General features: G+C 39.1%; 1 protein-coding gene across 3 annotated transcripts in view; it reads left to right on the top strand.

The window, feature by feature from the left end:
* The window catches only part of LOC127862256 (uncharacterized), a 52,271-nt gene that overhangs the window by 29,647 nt on the left and 5,393 nt on the right, over positions 1 to 17,231 (top strand). For all 3 annotated transcript variants that reach the window (XM_052401313.1, XM_052401315.1, XM_052401314.1), the window contains exons 3-5: positions 6,036 to 6,159; positions 14,564 to 14,782; positions 16,223 to 16,470. In XM_052401313.1, the coding sequence (XP_052257273.1) occupies positions 6,036 to 6,159; positions 14,564 to 14,782; positions 16,223 to 16,470 (591 nt within the window). The remainder of the gene's footprint in view (positions 1 to 6,035; positions 6,160 to 14,563; positions 14,783 to 16,222; positions 16,471 to 17,231) is intronic.

Genomic DNA, 17,231 nt, shown 5'->3' with positions numbered 1-17,231 from the left:
TATTTTGGATAGAAAGGTAAAGTATAATAATATTAAAATAATAAATGATTCTTGATGATTGTACATTGTACCTGTATCAAACATAATTTTCGTATTTATGGATACTGTATAATACTGTATTATACATTATTCTTGAAGATAGTATGTGGTACATGTATCAACAATAATTTAAATCAAATAATTTACACCCCTACGCTCATTCAGTTAAGTCAGTATTGTAACATTTTATGTCCCCCACCACTATACCGGGGAGACATATTGTTTTTGCCCTCTTTGTTGGTTGGTTGGTTTGTGTGTTTGTTTGCTCCAACTTCATATTTGGCATGCATGTGTATCTTATGGAGCTGCACATTTTCGGTTGTAAAAGGTCAAGGTCATCTTCAAGGTCAAAGGTCAAATATATAGATTTAAAGCGGCGCAGAAGGGGACATAGTGTTTCTGACAAACACATATCTTGTTTAAAATTGGAAATTGCACATACTTCATAATTAAAAACGATTGAGTTTAATTTAAATTGAAATGCTCAAACATGCTTTTAGGATTTTATAAGAATGGATGAGGGATTTTTCCATCTATTGCGTTGAATCATTTGATAGGGGAAATGCTGTATTGGGGGTCACTATTAATGACCCCCGTCTTGATTATAAAATGCCCCTATGGTAGGCCTTGAATATTAAAAATGCCGTTGTCTACATGTATTTGAGCCTCGCATTTGGGAAACGGGTCTTAATGCACATTTGTAAAGTGTTATACCAGATTAGCCTGCAGTCTGCACATACTAATCAGGGACCACACTTTCCCCCTAAACAGGATTTAAGCTTTAAATTTTTTTCTTCTTTTCAACAAATAGTTCCATAAAAATCTGAAAGTGTCATCCCTGATTAGCCTGTGTGGAATGCACAGGCTAAGCTGGGAAAACACTTTACGCACATGCATTAAACCCCTTTTTTGCAGAGCATGGCTAATGTTCACGTTTGCTGTAGGTAGATCAAAGAAATGCTGTTTCAGTAGATGACTTCATTTTGTGTCTACCCTGGGGAAATCACTGGCAAACTGTATTGCTTCTGCAGTTTGGTCTAGATTATGAATTGTTCATAATATTCTGAACATGGGCATACATATGTAGAGACATGCTTTTATTTGGTTTGAAGATTTTAAGCTGATTTATTGTGTGAATGGCTTAATAGAGTAAGTATCATGTGATTCTTATAAGAGTTTTGATTGCAGTTTTTTTTTCTACCATTGAAGGTGAAGGGACCAGGCCGTTCAATTTGCATTGGGCAAAACTCATTGTTTTGACAAAGTTTGCAAAATGTTGCTGTATTTTTTGTGTGCTTACAAATAATACAAAATTGAGAATAAAAGTTTAGTCAACATGGTATTTGGTATGGTATAGAACTGGAAAAAAAGATTAAATGTGATTTAAAAAAAAGGAAACTACAAAACCTTCAAAGCTTTGGATAAAGCTGGCCTGTACATGATGATTGAGGCAAACGTTGCCAAAGCTGCCTACCACAAGGCTAAACGTGCTTCTAAGCAAGCAGTCTGGTTAGCTTAGTCTAAGGCTGAGAAGGAGAAATTCGCCAACCTTTCTCCATACGATGGAGGTAACTTCAAGCTGGCCAAGTAAATGGGCAGGACCAATCAGGATGTTGTGGGCGAGAAATGTGTGAGAAACGATGCGGGTGAACTGGCTCTCAGTGATGAAGAGAAAATGAAAGCCTGGGTGGAGCACTATTCAAGGCTACTAAATGTCGAGTTTAAGTGGCCCAGTGAGCTACTTCCTGAAGTTGCTCCTGTAGAAGGGCCTCCTCCACCAGTCACAGTAGAACACATTCCCAAAGCTCTTGGCAAGATGAAATGCGGCAAAGCCGCTGTTCCGTCAGGAGTGATTGCCGAGATGTTAAAAGCAGCTGGTGAGAATGGAACAGAAATGCTGAGACAGCTGGCTGAGGTCGTTTTCAGCAATGGTGTGATCCCCAATGACTGGGAGGAGAGCCACATCCTTAACCTTTACAAAGGTAAAGGAGAAGCTCTAGACAGAGGAAACTACCGTGGGTTAAAGATTACGGACCAGACGATGAAACTGATTGAGCGTGTACTTGACACCCTCTTACGCGAGATGGTCGACATCGATGGTATGCAGTTTGGTTTTGTTCCTGGTAGAGGTACCACTGATGCAATCTTCATCATACGCCAGCTGCAGGAAAAATACATCGCTGCAAACAAGCCACTGTATATTACCTTCGTCGACCTTGAAAAAGCATTTGATAGAGTACCAAGGAAGGTCCTCTGGTGAGCCCTGAGGAGTCTTGGGGTTCAGGAATGGGCAGTACGTGTCATACAGGGCATGTACGCAGGAACCAGGAGCCGAGTTCGTGTCAATGGACAGTACAGCGAGGAATTTGGAGTTGGGATGCATCAGGGCTCTGTTCTCAGTCCCCTGCTTTTCATCCTAGTCCTTGAAGCTCTGTCGAGGGAATTCCGCACCGGATTCCATGGGAGCTCCTCTACGCAGATGATCTTACTGTGATCGCAGACTCACTGGAGGAGTGTCTCTTCAGACTGAAAGGTTGGAAGGATGGTATGGAAAGCAAAGGGCTGAGGGTCAATATGAAGAAGACAAAGCTCTTGACCACCGGTCCTGGACTGAATCTCCTGTGTGATGCTGGAGCATATCCCTGTGCGATATGTAGGAGTGGAGTGGGAGTGAACTCAATTGAGTGCACCCAGTGCAAACTGTGAGTGCACAAAAAGTGCAGTGGCATCAAGGGAAGGATCACCAGCATCCCGGACTATGTATGTCCGAGATGCCTGGACCAGGCACGTCCAATGGATGGAAGACCCAGGTGGTCGTCGACGGCTCACAGCTTGATGTTGAGGCCAGCTTCTGCTATCTGGGTGACACGCTATGTGCTGGGGGAGGCTGCGAACTTGCCATCATCACCAGATGCTGTACTGCCTGGGGAAAGTTTAAGAAGCTACTACCAATACTGACGTTGAAGCATGTTTCCCTTAAAACCTGTGGCAAAGTGTTCAATGCTTGTGTCCAGTCTGCCATGTTACATGGTAGTGGGCACAATCCGCTTCTGATCTACAATGACTTCGTAGAAACGACAGAGCAATGGCCCGCTGGATCTGCAGCGTCAAACCTGACGACGGAGTCGACACTGACACGCTGTATGGAAAACTAGGGATACCAGAAGTCACTGCATCACTGAGAGCCAGACGTCTGAGGTGGTATGGGCATGTTGAACGTGTCACTTCTTGCATCAACCCTATCATGAAGATGGCCATTCCTGGTGCTAGAGGTAGAGGGAGACCAAGAAAATCGTGGTCTGACTGTGTCAGGGATGACCTGCACACCTGTGGCATGGGAAACACAGAACAGAGGAGCGTGGAAATCAGGGGTTAGATGCTCTAGCCGCCTGCTGCCTACCCCAGCTACTGGAACTTATCCCGCAGCAGATGACAAATAAACTCAGGATCAAGTCAAGAAACCTTTATTGGGAATTGTAAGAAGTCATTAAGGATAAATATGTACTTTTTGAGATTGGGACACAGGACAAATTTGAATAAAAAGCAACAAAACCGGATTGTAAATGACTATGTGTTTAATTTTTTTTTTTTTATCAAAACGTTTATTCTCCAGATGAACTAACTAGATGTATTGGTAAGCTTGTAAAAATATGAATTAGTACTCATAAATATGTATTTAACATAAATGTGTTTGGTAAAAAGATTTATTTCTCATTAGAAAGTGTAAAAATATGCAAAATATCAGTATGGAGATTTTTGCAGAAACTTAATATTAGTAGCTCATGAGTTAGCTTATTTTAGCTACTGTCTTACATTATGTGTATTTATGAAGAAATATTTTAATACTCTTGACTTAACCTTTATATAGCTGGATTGGAAGATGAACATTTCAAATTACAACTAAACATATTTTTTTGTATAAAAATATTTTCATTGAGAATTGTATGCAGTCATTTGGGAAAATGAATTTTTGTTTCGATTGGGCCTTTGGGGCTGAAGTTTGATTGGGCCTTTGGGGCTGAAGTTTGATTGTGCCTTTGGGGCTGAAGTTTGATTGGGCCTTTGGGGCTGAAGTTTGATTGGGCCTTTGGGGCTGAAGTTTGATTGGGCCTTTGGGGCTGAAGTTTGATTGGGCCTTTGGGGCTGAAGTTTGATTGGGCCTTTGGGGCTGAAGTTTGATTGGGCCTTTGGGGCTGAAGTTTGATTGGGCCTTTGGGGCTGAAGTTTGATTGGGCCTTTGGGGCTGAAGTTTGATTGGGCCTTTGGGGCTGAAGTTTGATTGGGCCTTTGGGGCTGAAGTTTGATTGGGCCTTTGGGGCTGAAGTTTGATTGGGCCTTTGGGGCTGAAGTTTAATTGGGCCTTTGGGGCTGAAGTTTGATTGGGCCTTTGGGGCTGAAGTTTGATTGGGCCTTTGGGGCTGAAGTTTGATTGGGCCTTTGGGGCTGAAGGTTGATTGGGCCTTTGGGGCTGAAGTTTGACTTGTAAATAAACCCCCAAAACAATGTTAAATATGATTGACATTGGTTGAAGCATCTATTTTTATGTGGCCCTATGAAGGTGACTGTTTGGAGACACGTAAGTTATTGCCCTTAACATATAAGGGTTTATTACTAAACCCACTTTTAAATATTGTTTTAATGCCACTCTTGGGGGATCTCTCTTTTCCATAGCCCAATCCTCCTTAAGTTCCATACAGACAGGGTCTTATGTTGGAGCATTACGGCTATATTCCCTGTCTGCAAGTGTTCAACATTGAGCCACATACATAAACTTGTACTCATTAATTTTTTAACAACTCAATACTCAATTGCAATATTAATATATAATTGAGAGTTACACACTCTATGTGATATCATATATTGTCTTCTTTTTTTTTCCTTTCCTTCTCATATAATTGCATTTGCACATGCAACTTCACTCTACATTTGAGAGCTGTTAAATCAGGCTCTGGCATCCCTATTAATAAATGTTCTTAGATATAAACATATCTCTCTTATGATTAGATCTTGTTGTTTGGCATTTAGTTTTAACTTTAAACATACACATAAAAATGGTACTTGACTATGCATGTAAACATATTGTGGCAATGTTCAACCACTTTGTGATCTGGAAAACCCTCAAATATTATTATATTGTTACACAAACATATTACACATCTGTGTATTCCTTTTTTCTATAATTAATATATTAAAATAGTCCTATTTGGATTCAAATTTTTAAACCACAGATCACAAAGTCTAAAGACTCCAACAAACCCATTGCAGTATACACTGAACAGTGGGTCTGGTAATGATGCTGCAACATACAACAGTATGTGTGTTTTCACCATCTTTACTTATAAAAATTGGGCTATTCTTTCTCTCTCTCCTCCTTAAAAAACAATACAAAGAATAACATACAATAACAACATCATATGAATGATATAAATTAATAATAAGTACAGTAAAGTAACAAAACATAGTAATCTAATACTAAAAAACAACTCCAAGTTCTTTTGGATTAACTCATTCTTGTTCTTTCATTTATATTTTTGCATATAAACCATCATTGTTTACTTTTTCTTAAAAGTACAAAGTCAGCCGTGGGAAAATCTATTTTAAAACGGATTGACCTACTGGCAATCCTTAATAAGAAATTTCGGCCAATCAGCGCCATCTTTATATAAGCGCATCAACCAATTAAAACGCCGCTTTTTAACCGCGTTAGGCCTATTCACTGTATAGCACTGCGTCTTTTTAACGCTTCATATAAAGGTTATATATTTTTAAACCAATAGATTTTTATTAAGGCACCGCACCAACACTGCAAAGTTTTATATTTATACCAATGGTACAGCCCAGTAAAATCGGGCTGTCCATTTTATGGCCGTTTTCGGCTTTTTATGCAGAGTTCTATGTTAAGCAGTGTGCTCGGGCAATGGTTTTTAACCGAAGTAAATAACCCCATTAGTCAGTCTGAAGCATCTATTGCCAACTTTGGGTTTGTGTACTTGCAGCAAACCATCGCAAGAGTGCCGTGGAGCTACTGGAGGCCTCCAAGGGTTCGTACGTGAAAAGTCGCGAGGTTCTTGACCATCGACAGGAACTCAAGCATCCCGAAAACCTCTCCATCGGAAACAGGTACACAGACTAAAAACTCGTTGATGAAAATAGTTCAGAGAGTCAATATTCATAATACAATGCAAATCTTACGTAAATTCCTTAAAGTATTTGCAGGGCCGTAGGGGTAGGGTCAAAAGTTTCTTCCCAGAGGGGTCAATGATTGATAAAAATGTGTATAGGTAGTTTTTATAAACATCAAAACAGTTACTCTTCTCTGAAATTGTAAGGGGCAGGGGGTTTATATTTGGTGTGTAACATTGTATAGTTTTCCTTTCTAAGTTTGTTCTAATAAATGCCACTTCAATCAAAACTATCCATGACGCTGGGGTCACATCTGGTAATTTATTTAGATTATAATTATAGTAAATAAAGATGTTTAATCGTATTCTCTGAAACCACAAGGGTTAGGAGTTTAATCTGTGGTCTGCAACATCCTTTGGTGGTCGAATACTGAAGTTTTTTAAATCATGCTCCTTGGGTAAAAAATAATCCCCGCTCTAGAGGTTACTTTTTATGCCCCCGGTAGGGTGGCATATAGCAGTTGAACTGTCCATCAGTATGTGTGTATGTGAGTCAGTCTGTCCGTCCGTCCGAAAAAAAAACTTAAACGTTGGCCATAACTTTTGAATTATTGAAGATATAAACTTGATATTTTTGCATGCATGTGTATCACATGAAGCTGCACATTTTGAGTGGTGGAAGTTCAAGGTAAAGGTCATCCTTCAAGGTCAAAGGTCAACAAAAAATTATTTCAAAGCGGCGTTCTCATGAAGCTGCAAGGCCATGGTCATCCTTCAAGGTCAAAGGTCAAACACATTTATTTTTATTTTAAAGCGGCGCAATAGGGGGCATTGTGTTTCTGACGAACACATCTCTTGTTTGTTTATGTTAATAGAATGTGTTTATATTGTCGTAATACTGTCTCAGACCACAATAAGTCTGTGTCTTACAGAGTAAAAAACCTAGATGAACACAATTGTTATACAAACATGGCAATATCTAGAAAATATAACAGTTAGTTTCTATGTTACAGGTCAGCGATGTAGGGCCTTTGTACCCAAATTGTTATTAGTTTTGGTTTCTGATTATTTTGCATCGGTATAATTTTATGATTCAATAATAGTTTCTTGTATATACGTGTATACCTGTTTAAAATCATAATGACACTTTGGGAATTCCTTTTGTGTTAAAGAAATAGGCCATTTAGACTCTAAATAAGTGAATATTTAGTAACTTTGATAGGGGCTGCTTAACCTTTGTCTAAGGAAATGTTCTAAAGACGTTATAAATGGATTGCTTTAATACTGTTGCATATTGCTTTTCAAATGTCTTTGGATAAACAAATCTGTCAGGTCATTGATTTTACGTCTGTGATACAACAGACTTATTGAATTTAGTCTGCAATAAAGCAGCCAGGGGGAAACTGGGCATGACGGATTTGGCTTCGTTATCACGTTATTAATAAAAGATAACGGAAAATGGTATTGTAATCTGGTCTCTTTGGAAGGATTCAAGTCTCCAATATGTTTATTTTAAGAAGAAATTCAGCAAGACAAGATTTTATCAGTCATACAAATAAGCTGTTTAGCTACGCAGGCCTAGATTCTGATATTTTTGCATGAGAGCAAAATTAAATTAACATTTGCCTGCTTATCTGAGCCATACCTTACTTTTCACTATTGCAGAGTTTCAAGTGACCTGTGTCATGTGTTAATGAATCTTATGCCATAATATGCCCATATATGGCTAGGATAGCTTCAGACCAGCCTGCACATTTGCTGGTTTGGAGCTTCACTGGCTGTTTTGGCCCAAGATCCATTGTCCCATGATGAGGGTCATATGGGCTTCTGCTTTTTATGCCCCCCTTCGAAGAAGAGGGGGTATGTTGTTTTTTTGCTGGATGTCGGTCGGTCTGTAGGTAGACCAGTTCATTACCGATCAATAACTCGTCAACAAATAACTGATTGGCTTGATACTTCACATGGGCATTTGCCTTGGAAAGTAGATAACTCCTATTGAAATTGAGGTCACTAGGTCAAATGTCAAGGTCACTGTCACAGAAAGTGTGGAAAGCGTTTCCGATCAATAACTCATCGACTTTTTGACCAATTGGCTTGATACTTCACCCGTGCATTGGCTTTGGACAGAAGATGACCCCTATTGATATTGGGGTCACTAGGTCAAAGATCAAGGTCATTTTCACAATATGTGTGAAAATTGTTTCCGATCAATAGCCCATGAACGAAGTCAAAGTCACTGTTACAATTAGTGTGAAAAACGTTTCCGATCAATAACTCGTCAAAAAGTTGACCAATTTGCTTGATATTTCTCATGTGCATTGGACTTGGACAGTAGATGACCCCTATTGAAATTGGGGTCACTAGTTCAAAGGTTATGGTAACTGTAACAATAAGTGGGAAAATCGTTTCTGATCAATAACTCGTCAAAGAATAGACTGATTGGCTTGATACTTCACATGTGCATTGGCCTTAGACAGTAGATGACCCCTATTGAAATTGGGGTCACTAGTTCAAAGCCCTGTTTCGGGGGCATATGTCTCCGACTGCGGAACTCTTTTTTATCATTGTTTTAGGTCACCAGTTTTGATTATGTTTTCTTAACTAATTAATGTGCATCTTTTGTCCATCTTTTTGTTCACTTTTCATATGCATGGCTTTTCTAGAATTAAAATAGATTGATTAAAATAGTTATTAAATATAGTTTTTTAGGTCATGCAGAAATAATATGTAATCAATGTTTTAATTGCCTTGTTTTGATGGTTACGCTGAAGCTTAATACCACATTCTTTTTATATGCTGTAATAAAATGATAGCATTTTGTAATTAAGAAATCAGTGTAATAAAATCAAATAATTATCTAATAAAACCCAGGTCATTAATCATTGTGTGGCATTTGGACCTAGTTATATTGGCACCAGTTTTATTACTTAATCACCACTAGATTGTCAAAGGCGTTACCATGCACATTAGCTATATTAATCAATTGTATCAGTATTCTGATCCATGTGCTGTTCACAAATGGTCATATTATTTTCTAGAAAAATGGTTAGTTGTCTAGAGTCCGCTTGCAGTAAGCTCTATATAGCTTTCTAATTGCTTGAATCTGTGGCTATGTGTATGTGTTGTCCGAGTTTTTTGAGACTGTAAACGGTCAAATATGGGCAGCTGATTTTAATTGTAACCTCCTCATTCATTTGTCGACTTTACAAAACATGTTCAACCTGTGGAGATGGTTTGTTAGTTCATCACCTGTATCCCTAACTAAAAGGTCAAGGTAACACTCAAAGGTCAATCCTCAGAATGTGTCATTGTGTGGCTTGCATAGACTGCAACTTTGTCATTTACTGGACAATTCTTAAAAACTTGCCCCAAATGTTCACCTGCAAGGCGTTTTGTATGCAATTCCTGGGTCCTTAACTCAACAGTCAACACGATTCTTAGAGGTCAGTGCTAAAGATATGGGCATGATACAGCTTTTGCAGATTTTAAATTCATCAATCTAACTGCACCTGTTTAGATGATATGTTGGGTGTAACGCATGCGTCCTTGAGCTAATAGGCCAATGTCACAGATATTTTTATTTCACCTGTACAATTAATTTCCCTGGGTGAGGTTTTGGGATTACCATTTGTCTGGTGTGACGTCTGTAAAATTGTCGTTTGAATGAAATTTCCTCCTAAACCAAAGGGATGTTTTTTTGGTGACCCCTTTGCAAAATTGTAACCTTAAAATTAACAATTTTAGAAATAAAGAAAACTTGTTTGACATATGTAAGTGGTGCTCTGTTAACTCATGTGTTGCACATATGGGTCGTGGCCTGTTAAATGTGAGCCAGATATATTGCTGATGCTTTGTGAAGTAGCAAGCAAGTAATATGTGGGTGTGCTCTGTATAATACAGTAATTTCTTCATTAAACATTGTATTTTAATTACAAATTCCCATTCATTATAATTAGAGACCAAGATAAACCAATTAGTATTGAAGAATACTCAACATGTATTTTATTCTCCAACAGAACAAGTAGTAATGATCCTTAATGGATCTCTGTACCTTACATATGCATCTTTTTTGTTTTTTGCATGAAAACGGATGATCAATAATGCCACATGATCTTTATTGCTACACGTTCTGAAAGCTGTAGGAATAGTGCTTTTTCCATTTACAATTACCAGGAGATGTTACTAAGCCAAGAGACTTTGTAAGTTTTTGAGTGGTGAAATATGTAAGGTCACTGGCCAAAATTATTGGATTACAATAGGCAGTTAAACGGAATAGTTTGAAAAACTTCAAGCAGTTATTGCACTGTTAGGTGAATACTTACCAGAAAAGTTTGACATCTGCAGGAAGTGAGGTGTGAATTAAAATGAGCCGCGTTTTGAGAAAACTGGGCATAATGCATGTGCGTTAAGTGTCATCCCAGATTAGCCTGTGCAGTCCGCACAGGCGAATCAGGGACAACACTGTCCGCTTTTATGGTGTTTTTAGTTTCAAGGAAGTCCCTCCTTACCGAAAATCACGTTTAGGCGGAAAGTGTCGTCCCTGATTAGCCTGTGCGGACTTTATGCACATGCATTAAGCCCAGTTTTCTCAGAACAAGGCTCAAATTTTTGAGTGTGAATTCATTGATATTGGAATATAAAATAAAATTTGATAGAAAAACATAATAAATCAGGTGATGGCCTAATCAATAAACTTGATTTTCAAGCTATCCTCAGGTCATATATAAACATGTATAGTGATGACAGTAATTGTCATATATTTGTTTTGTGTTCAGTGTATTAAAATAAGCATTTAAGTGCTATACAACTTCCATCGCGCATGCACATCAGTGGTCTTTCAATTTACTAGGCAACTAGTAATTGGCATGCTTTTCTGTTTATGTTGCTAGAATATTAATTCAGCAATTTGTTCTCATACTGGTGTAAATTGATTATATAAACACACAGTAGGTTTATTACTCATAACTTGAACATGTTTGAAATTTTTATGTTATGAGTTTCGCTTTCACTTTTGAGTGTCATGGCGGCGCAAAAGGAAAAAAAATATAATAATATTTCTATTTTATTTTTTAGCTCACCTATTTTTTGAGAAAAAAAAAGCTTTTGTCATTAACTGAGCGTCAGCGTCTAGCTAGCTGCGTTGGCGTCCGGTTAAGTTTTGTGTTTAGGTCCATTTTTAGCTCACCTGAGCGATAGCTCGAGGTGAGCTATTGTGATCACTCAGCGTCCGGCGTCCGTCCGTCCGTCCGTCCATCCGTCTGTCTGTCTGTAAACAATTTGTAAACATCTTCTTCTACTAAACCATTGAGCCAACTTCAACTAAATTTCATGTGGAGCATCCCTAGGTCATGGGACAAAAGAATTGTTAAAAAAAATTTGATCACATAACCAAGATGGCCGCCATGACCATATATGGTAAAAACCTTAAAAAATCTTCTTGTCAGAAACTGCTCATCAGATTTTCAAAAAATTTCACAGGGATGACCTTTGAAGGCTCCCCTGAAAAAGTTGTTCATAGAAATTTGATTCATCAAAAAACATGGCCTCAGGAGCTCGTTGAACTTTGCATGTTTATTCGTTTTTGCCTATTTTGTGAAAACTTTAAAAAAATCTTCCACATTTTTTGTCCGATCCTTTCCAAATTTGCACAGTGTCTTTATATCAATGAGGACACGAACCCTACAAAAAATGAGCATTATTGGTCCATGAAGTACAGAATTACCTCCCCTTGAATTGAGAAAATGGTGTTTATGCAATAAAGTCCAAATTTTTCATCCAATTCTTTCCAAACTTGTAAGGATTTAGCATGGTTCAAACAAGGGAAACAACTACGGTTTATGCATGTTCTTTTTATTACAGATTTGCCTCCCTTAATTCATTCAAAATCTCATTTTACAGCAGAGATTCCAAATCTGACCTGTAAATGAGCCCCATATTTACTGCCAGTGCTAGGTTACCTTTTCCCATTTGATCATTCTTAAGTATTGGTCTTGTAATGCTGCTACTGCTTCTGCTACTGCTACTGCTACTATACTACTACTACTACTACTACTACTACGACTACTACTACTAGACTACTACTACTACGACTACTACTACGACGACGACGACGACTACTACGACTACGACTACGACTAGACTACTACGACGACTACGACTACGACTACGACTACTACGAGTAGTTCTACTACGACCACCACCACCACCACCACCACCACCACCACCACCACCACCACCACCACTACCACCACCACACCACCACCACCACCACCACCACCACCACCACCACCACCACCACCACCACCTTCGACGACGACGGCCACGACGACGACGACGGGGACGGCGACGACGACGAATACGACGACGACGTACGACGACCACGACGGACGACGACGACGACTACGAGACGACAGACGACGACGTACGACGACACGACGGACGACGACGACGACGAGACTGACGACCTGAAGACGACGACGGTAACACGACGACGGCACGACGGCGACGACGGTAAGACGGCGCACTGACTGGCTACGAACGACGAACGGACGACGACGACGAACGACGACGACGGCGACGACGACGACGACTACGACGACGTGTCGACGACGCTCGAACGGCTACGACGGGAGACTACGACTGACGACGACGACGACTTACTACTACTACTACTAACTACTATCTACTACTACTACTACTACTACTACTACTACTACTACTACTTCTACTACTACTACTACTACTACTACACCACCACCATTACCACCACCCCACCACCACCACCACCATTCACAGTGACAAAAAACGTTATTCACACAATGGCTGCTACTACAACTTATAGCCCATATAGGGGGCATGCATGTTTTACAAAACAGCCCTTGTTTCTATGGGATTTTAACCACAACTGTTCATGTTTATCTCCGACACATATTTTTAGGTCACCTGTCATGAAGTGACACGGTGAGCTTATGTGATCGTGTGATGTCCGGCGTCCGTTGTGCGTGCCTGCGTGTGTCCGTGCGTCCGTCCGTCAACAATTTGTTTGTGTAGACAGTAGAGGTCACAGTTTGCATCCAATCTTGATGAAATTTGGTCAAAATGTTTATCTTGATGAAATCCGGTTTGGGATTGTATTTGGGTCATCTGGGGTCAAAAACAAGGTCACTAGGTCAAATAATAGAACAACCTTCTGTAGACAATAGAGGTCACAGTTTTCATCCAATCTTTATGAAATTTGGTCAGAATGTTTATCTTGATGAAATCTGGGTTGGGATTTTATTTGGGTCATCTGGGGTCAAACACTAGGTCACTAGGTCAAATAATAGAAAAACCTTGTGTAGACATTAGAGATCACAGTTTTCATCCAACCTTTATGAAATTTGGTCAGAATTCTTGATGAAATCTGGGTGGGATTGTATTTGGGTCATCTGGGGTAAAAATCTAGGTCAAATAAATAGAAAAAACCTTGTGTTGACAATAGAGGTCACAGTTTTCATCCAATATTTATGAACTGTGGTCAGAATGTTTATCTTGATGAAATCTGGATTGGGATTGTATTTGGGTCATCTAGAGTCAGGAACTAGGTCACTAGGTCAAATCATAGAAAAACATTGTGTAGACAATAGAGGTCATAGTTTTCATCTGATCTTAATGAGTCAGGTGAGCGATTCAGGGCCATCATGGCCCTCTTGTTCTTATAAAGTATCAAAGCTATTGCATTCAGACTTGGTATACTTACTTATTCTCAGAAGAGGACTGGGCAGGCAAAGTTAGATAACTCTGGCTGACATTTTGACAGTATTATGTGCCCTTTTTATACTTAAAAAATTGACAATTTGGTTAAGTTTTGTGTTTAGGTCCACTTTTTTCCTAAAGTATCAAAGCTATTGCTTTCATACTTGCAACACTTACTAATTATCATAAGGGGACTGTGCAGATAAAGTTATGTAACTCTGACTGGCATTTTGACAGAATTATGGCCCCTTTATACTTGTTTTTATTTTTTTTTTATTTTTGAAAGACCCACTTAAGAATCCCCCCCCCAAAAAAAAAATTAAAAATAAATATAATTATTAATTTTTTCAATTTTTTTCTTATTTTTGGAAGATAATGTTATGAATGACCATACCCCACACTATACACCCCTCTTCACCCCCACCCCTCCCTCCTTTTTGATTGAAGTATTGAGATAGGTCCCTTCACCATTAAAAAGAAAATGGATGAGCGGTATGCTCCCGCTGGGCAGTGCTCTTGGTTAATTGGTCAGTTATCACCAATATGGAAATTTTTGCATTGTGAATGGTATCCATAAAGTAAAGTTTGTGAACATTTAATGTTGCTGCTAAACCGTTTGCAATTAACATGATGAGCACAATGGGACACCTGCTCTTATCTACTTTCAGAGAAATCCCCTCTGTGCTGTTATCAGGAGGGAAGACTTCTCCACTGAAGGATATCACCTCTCGGGCCCAGATTGCTGAAGATTTAAAGAACCAATCCCCACCCAGTAGCCAGCGCGACAGGCTCCTGAGTGACCCAGATTCCTCTTCCTCATCGGCATCAGATGGACAGTCACCGTCTGGTGTACGAAAGTCTTCTGCAACATCTTCCCAGACTAGCAGGTTGGTTGTTATCATAGAAGGACAATAAGGTGCTCATGTTTTACCCTTTCCCGCAAAGATACCTATTTTGACCTTTTTGAAGTCCCTTATAAAATCAAATAAAATTAAAGACCTTTATTCATAGATTCTAGTTTTTATGGGTTCATTTCCAACCCTAAGACACTGATGAGCAGCACAGCACAAGACACAAACAGCCTGCAAGTTACTCGAAGGCTGTTCCGGGTTTATGCTGGTTGCATCAACCTTTTTCACTTTGCTTTTAAGCAGGAAAGATTTAAATTTTAACATTTTCTTCCATCTATCTGTAAATAATTAATGTTGATATTGGAAAGGGTGGTTAAGTCAATAGGGAGTTTCTGAAATAGAACATGAATGATATCAAGATCAAAGGAATTATGCGTTGTACCAAAAATTTCATAATTCAAAGTAAGATTTATTGCAATAAGTCTAAAGCAAGGGATGCGCTACCCAATATGCATTGCGAGAAATGAGATTTTTTTAAATTGAAATCATTCATCTAAACAAGTATCAAGAACAATTGATTATGAAAGATGGATATTTGCAAGTGTATCCTCTTTTGTTAATAATTAAGCTAGTTGCAAATTGACCATGCATATTGCATTATTTTTGACAAGTTTACATATAAGACTCTATTTATATATGAACATTGTACAGAGCAGTAGAAATGTACCACCATTTTGCAAAAAACTTTTTACAAGAAGGTTCTGTTTGCATGTAACTTAGTGAGTTTTTTTATTAAATTTATTATTTTGCCCCCCTTCGAAGAAGAGGGGGTATATTGCTTTGCACATGTCGGTCGGTCGGTCTGTCGGTCCGTCCACCAGGTGGTTTCCGGATGATAACTCAAGAACGCTTATGCCTAGGATCATGAAACTAGATAGGTAGATTGATCATGACTCGCAGATGACCCCTATTGATTTTCAGGTCACAAGGTCAAAGGTCAAGGTCACGGTGACCCGAAATAGTAAAATGGTTTCCGGATGATAACTCAAGAACGCTTATGCCTAGGATCATGAAACTTGATAGGTAGTTTGATCATGACTGGCAGATGACCCCTATTGATTTTCAGGTCACTAGGTCAAAGGTCAAGGTCACGGTGACCCGAAATAGTAAAATGGTTTCCGGATGATAACTCAAGAACGCTTATGCCTAGGATCATGAAACTTCATAGGTACATTGATCATGACTGGCAGATGACCCCTATTGATTTTCAGGTCACTAGGTCAAAGGTCAAGGTCACATTGACAAAAAACATATTTACAAAATGGCTGTCACTACAACTGAGAGCCCATATGGGGGGCATGCATGTTTTACAAACAGCCCTTGTTAACAATATCTTATATACAAGCTGTTGTCTTAATAAGAAATATTACACACAAAAGTTATTTTACTATAAAATCATTCACTTCGCAATTTTAGCTTCCAAACGGCCAACTCACACCAGACAGCTGTCACTGACTCCCAAGTGAAATCTGAGCCTGTCAGAAGTAGCCGGACTCCTCCACCCAAACCTCCCCACAGATTGACTGTCCCCGGCGAGGATAAACCTGTACCCCCACCCAAACCCAGCCCCCCAAAACCAGCAGTGCCTCCGCGACCGGGGTCAACTGTGAAGCAGACAATCGCGCCCAAACCTGGGCCCAAACCTGTGATACCATTAGCTTCCGGTTAGTTTGATACTTATCACTGCAGTCTACAGCATAGTTTAACCCTTTGCATGCTGGGAAATTTGTCGTCTGCTAAAATGTTGTCTGCTGAATTTCTAAAATTAGCATTTTCTTCGATTTTTTTTCAGAGAATACTATCAGAATAGCAAACAGTTTGGATCCTGATGAGACGCCACGTTCTGTGGCGTCTCATCTGGATCCAAACTGTTTGCAAAGGCCTTCAAAATTCGGTTCCAGCACTGAAAGAGTTAATGGGTCAATTGGAACGATTACTGTGGTTAAAATAGATATTACTGCAGCTATGCAGGTGCATCAATGTGATTTTGTCACTCGTTAACTGCTGAATAGTATGTTACTCTGTTAGTAACTCAGGGTGACTAGGATATGCACAAACATTGAGGTTTAAAATTGTATGTGAGAACAGTTCAAGTTTGGTAAAAACCCAATCATAGACTATATGTCGGTTTAAGTGGAAAAAATATATTATTTACTGAACAAAAACAAAAACCACACATATATCTCAAGTCAACAAATTATATTATTACCCAATCAGACAAAAGTGTTATATTGAAATATACCAATTCCCAAATGGCAAATACCTGATTGTATTTAATTGGTCACAGGATTTGATTGCACAAATTTTGAAGGTTGTGAGATATATCATTCAAAGGCCAGTATTCATCGCTTGCAATGTCCTTGGGTCATAATCATTTTCTGAGACTTTAGGAAAGTATTACTTTATTGTAATATTCATGTTCTAT

This window comes from Dreissena polymorpha, chromosome 16 (assembly GCF_020536995.1).
Source record: "Dreissena polymorpha isolate Duluth1 chromosome 16, UMN_Dpol_1.0, whole genome shotgun sequence".
NCBI classification, from domain to species: Eukaryota; Metazoa; Mollusca; class Bivalvia; order Myida; family Dreissenidae; genus Dreissena; species Dreissena polymorpha.
Note: the sequence above shows the minus strand (reverse complement) of the source record. Positions and strands in the feature narration are given on the sequence as shown.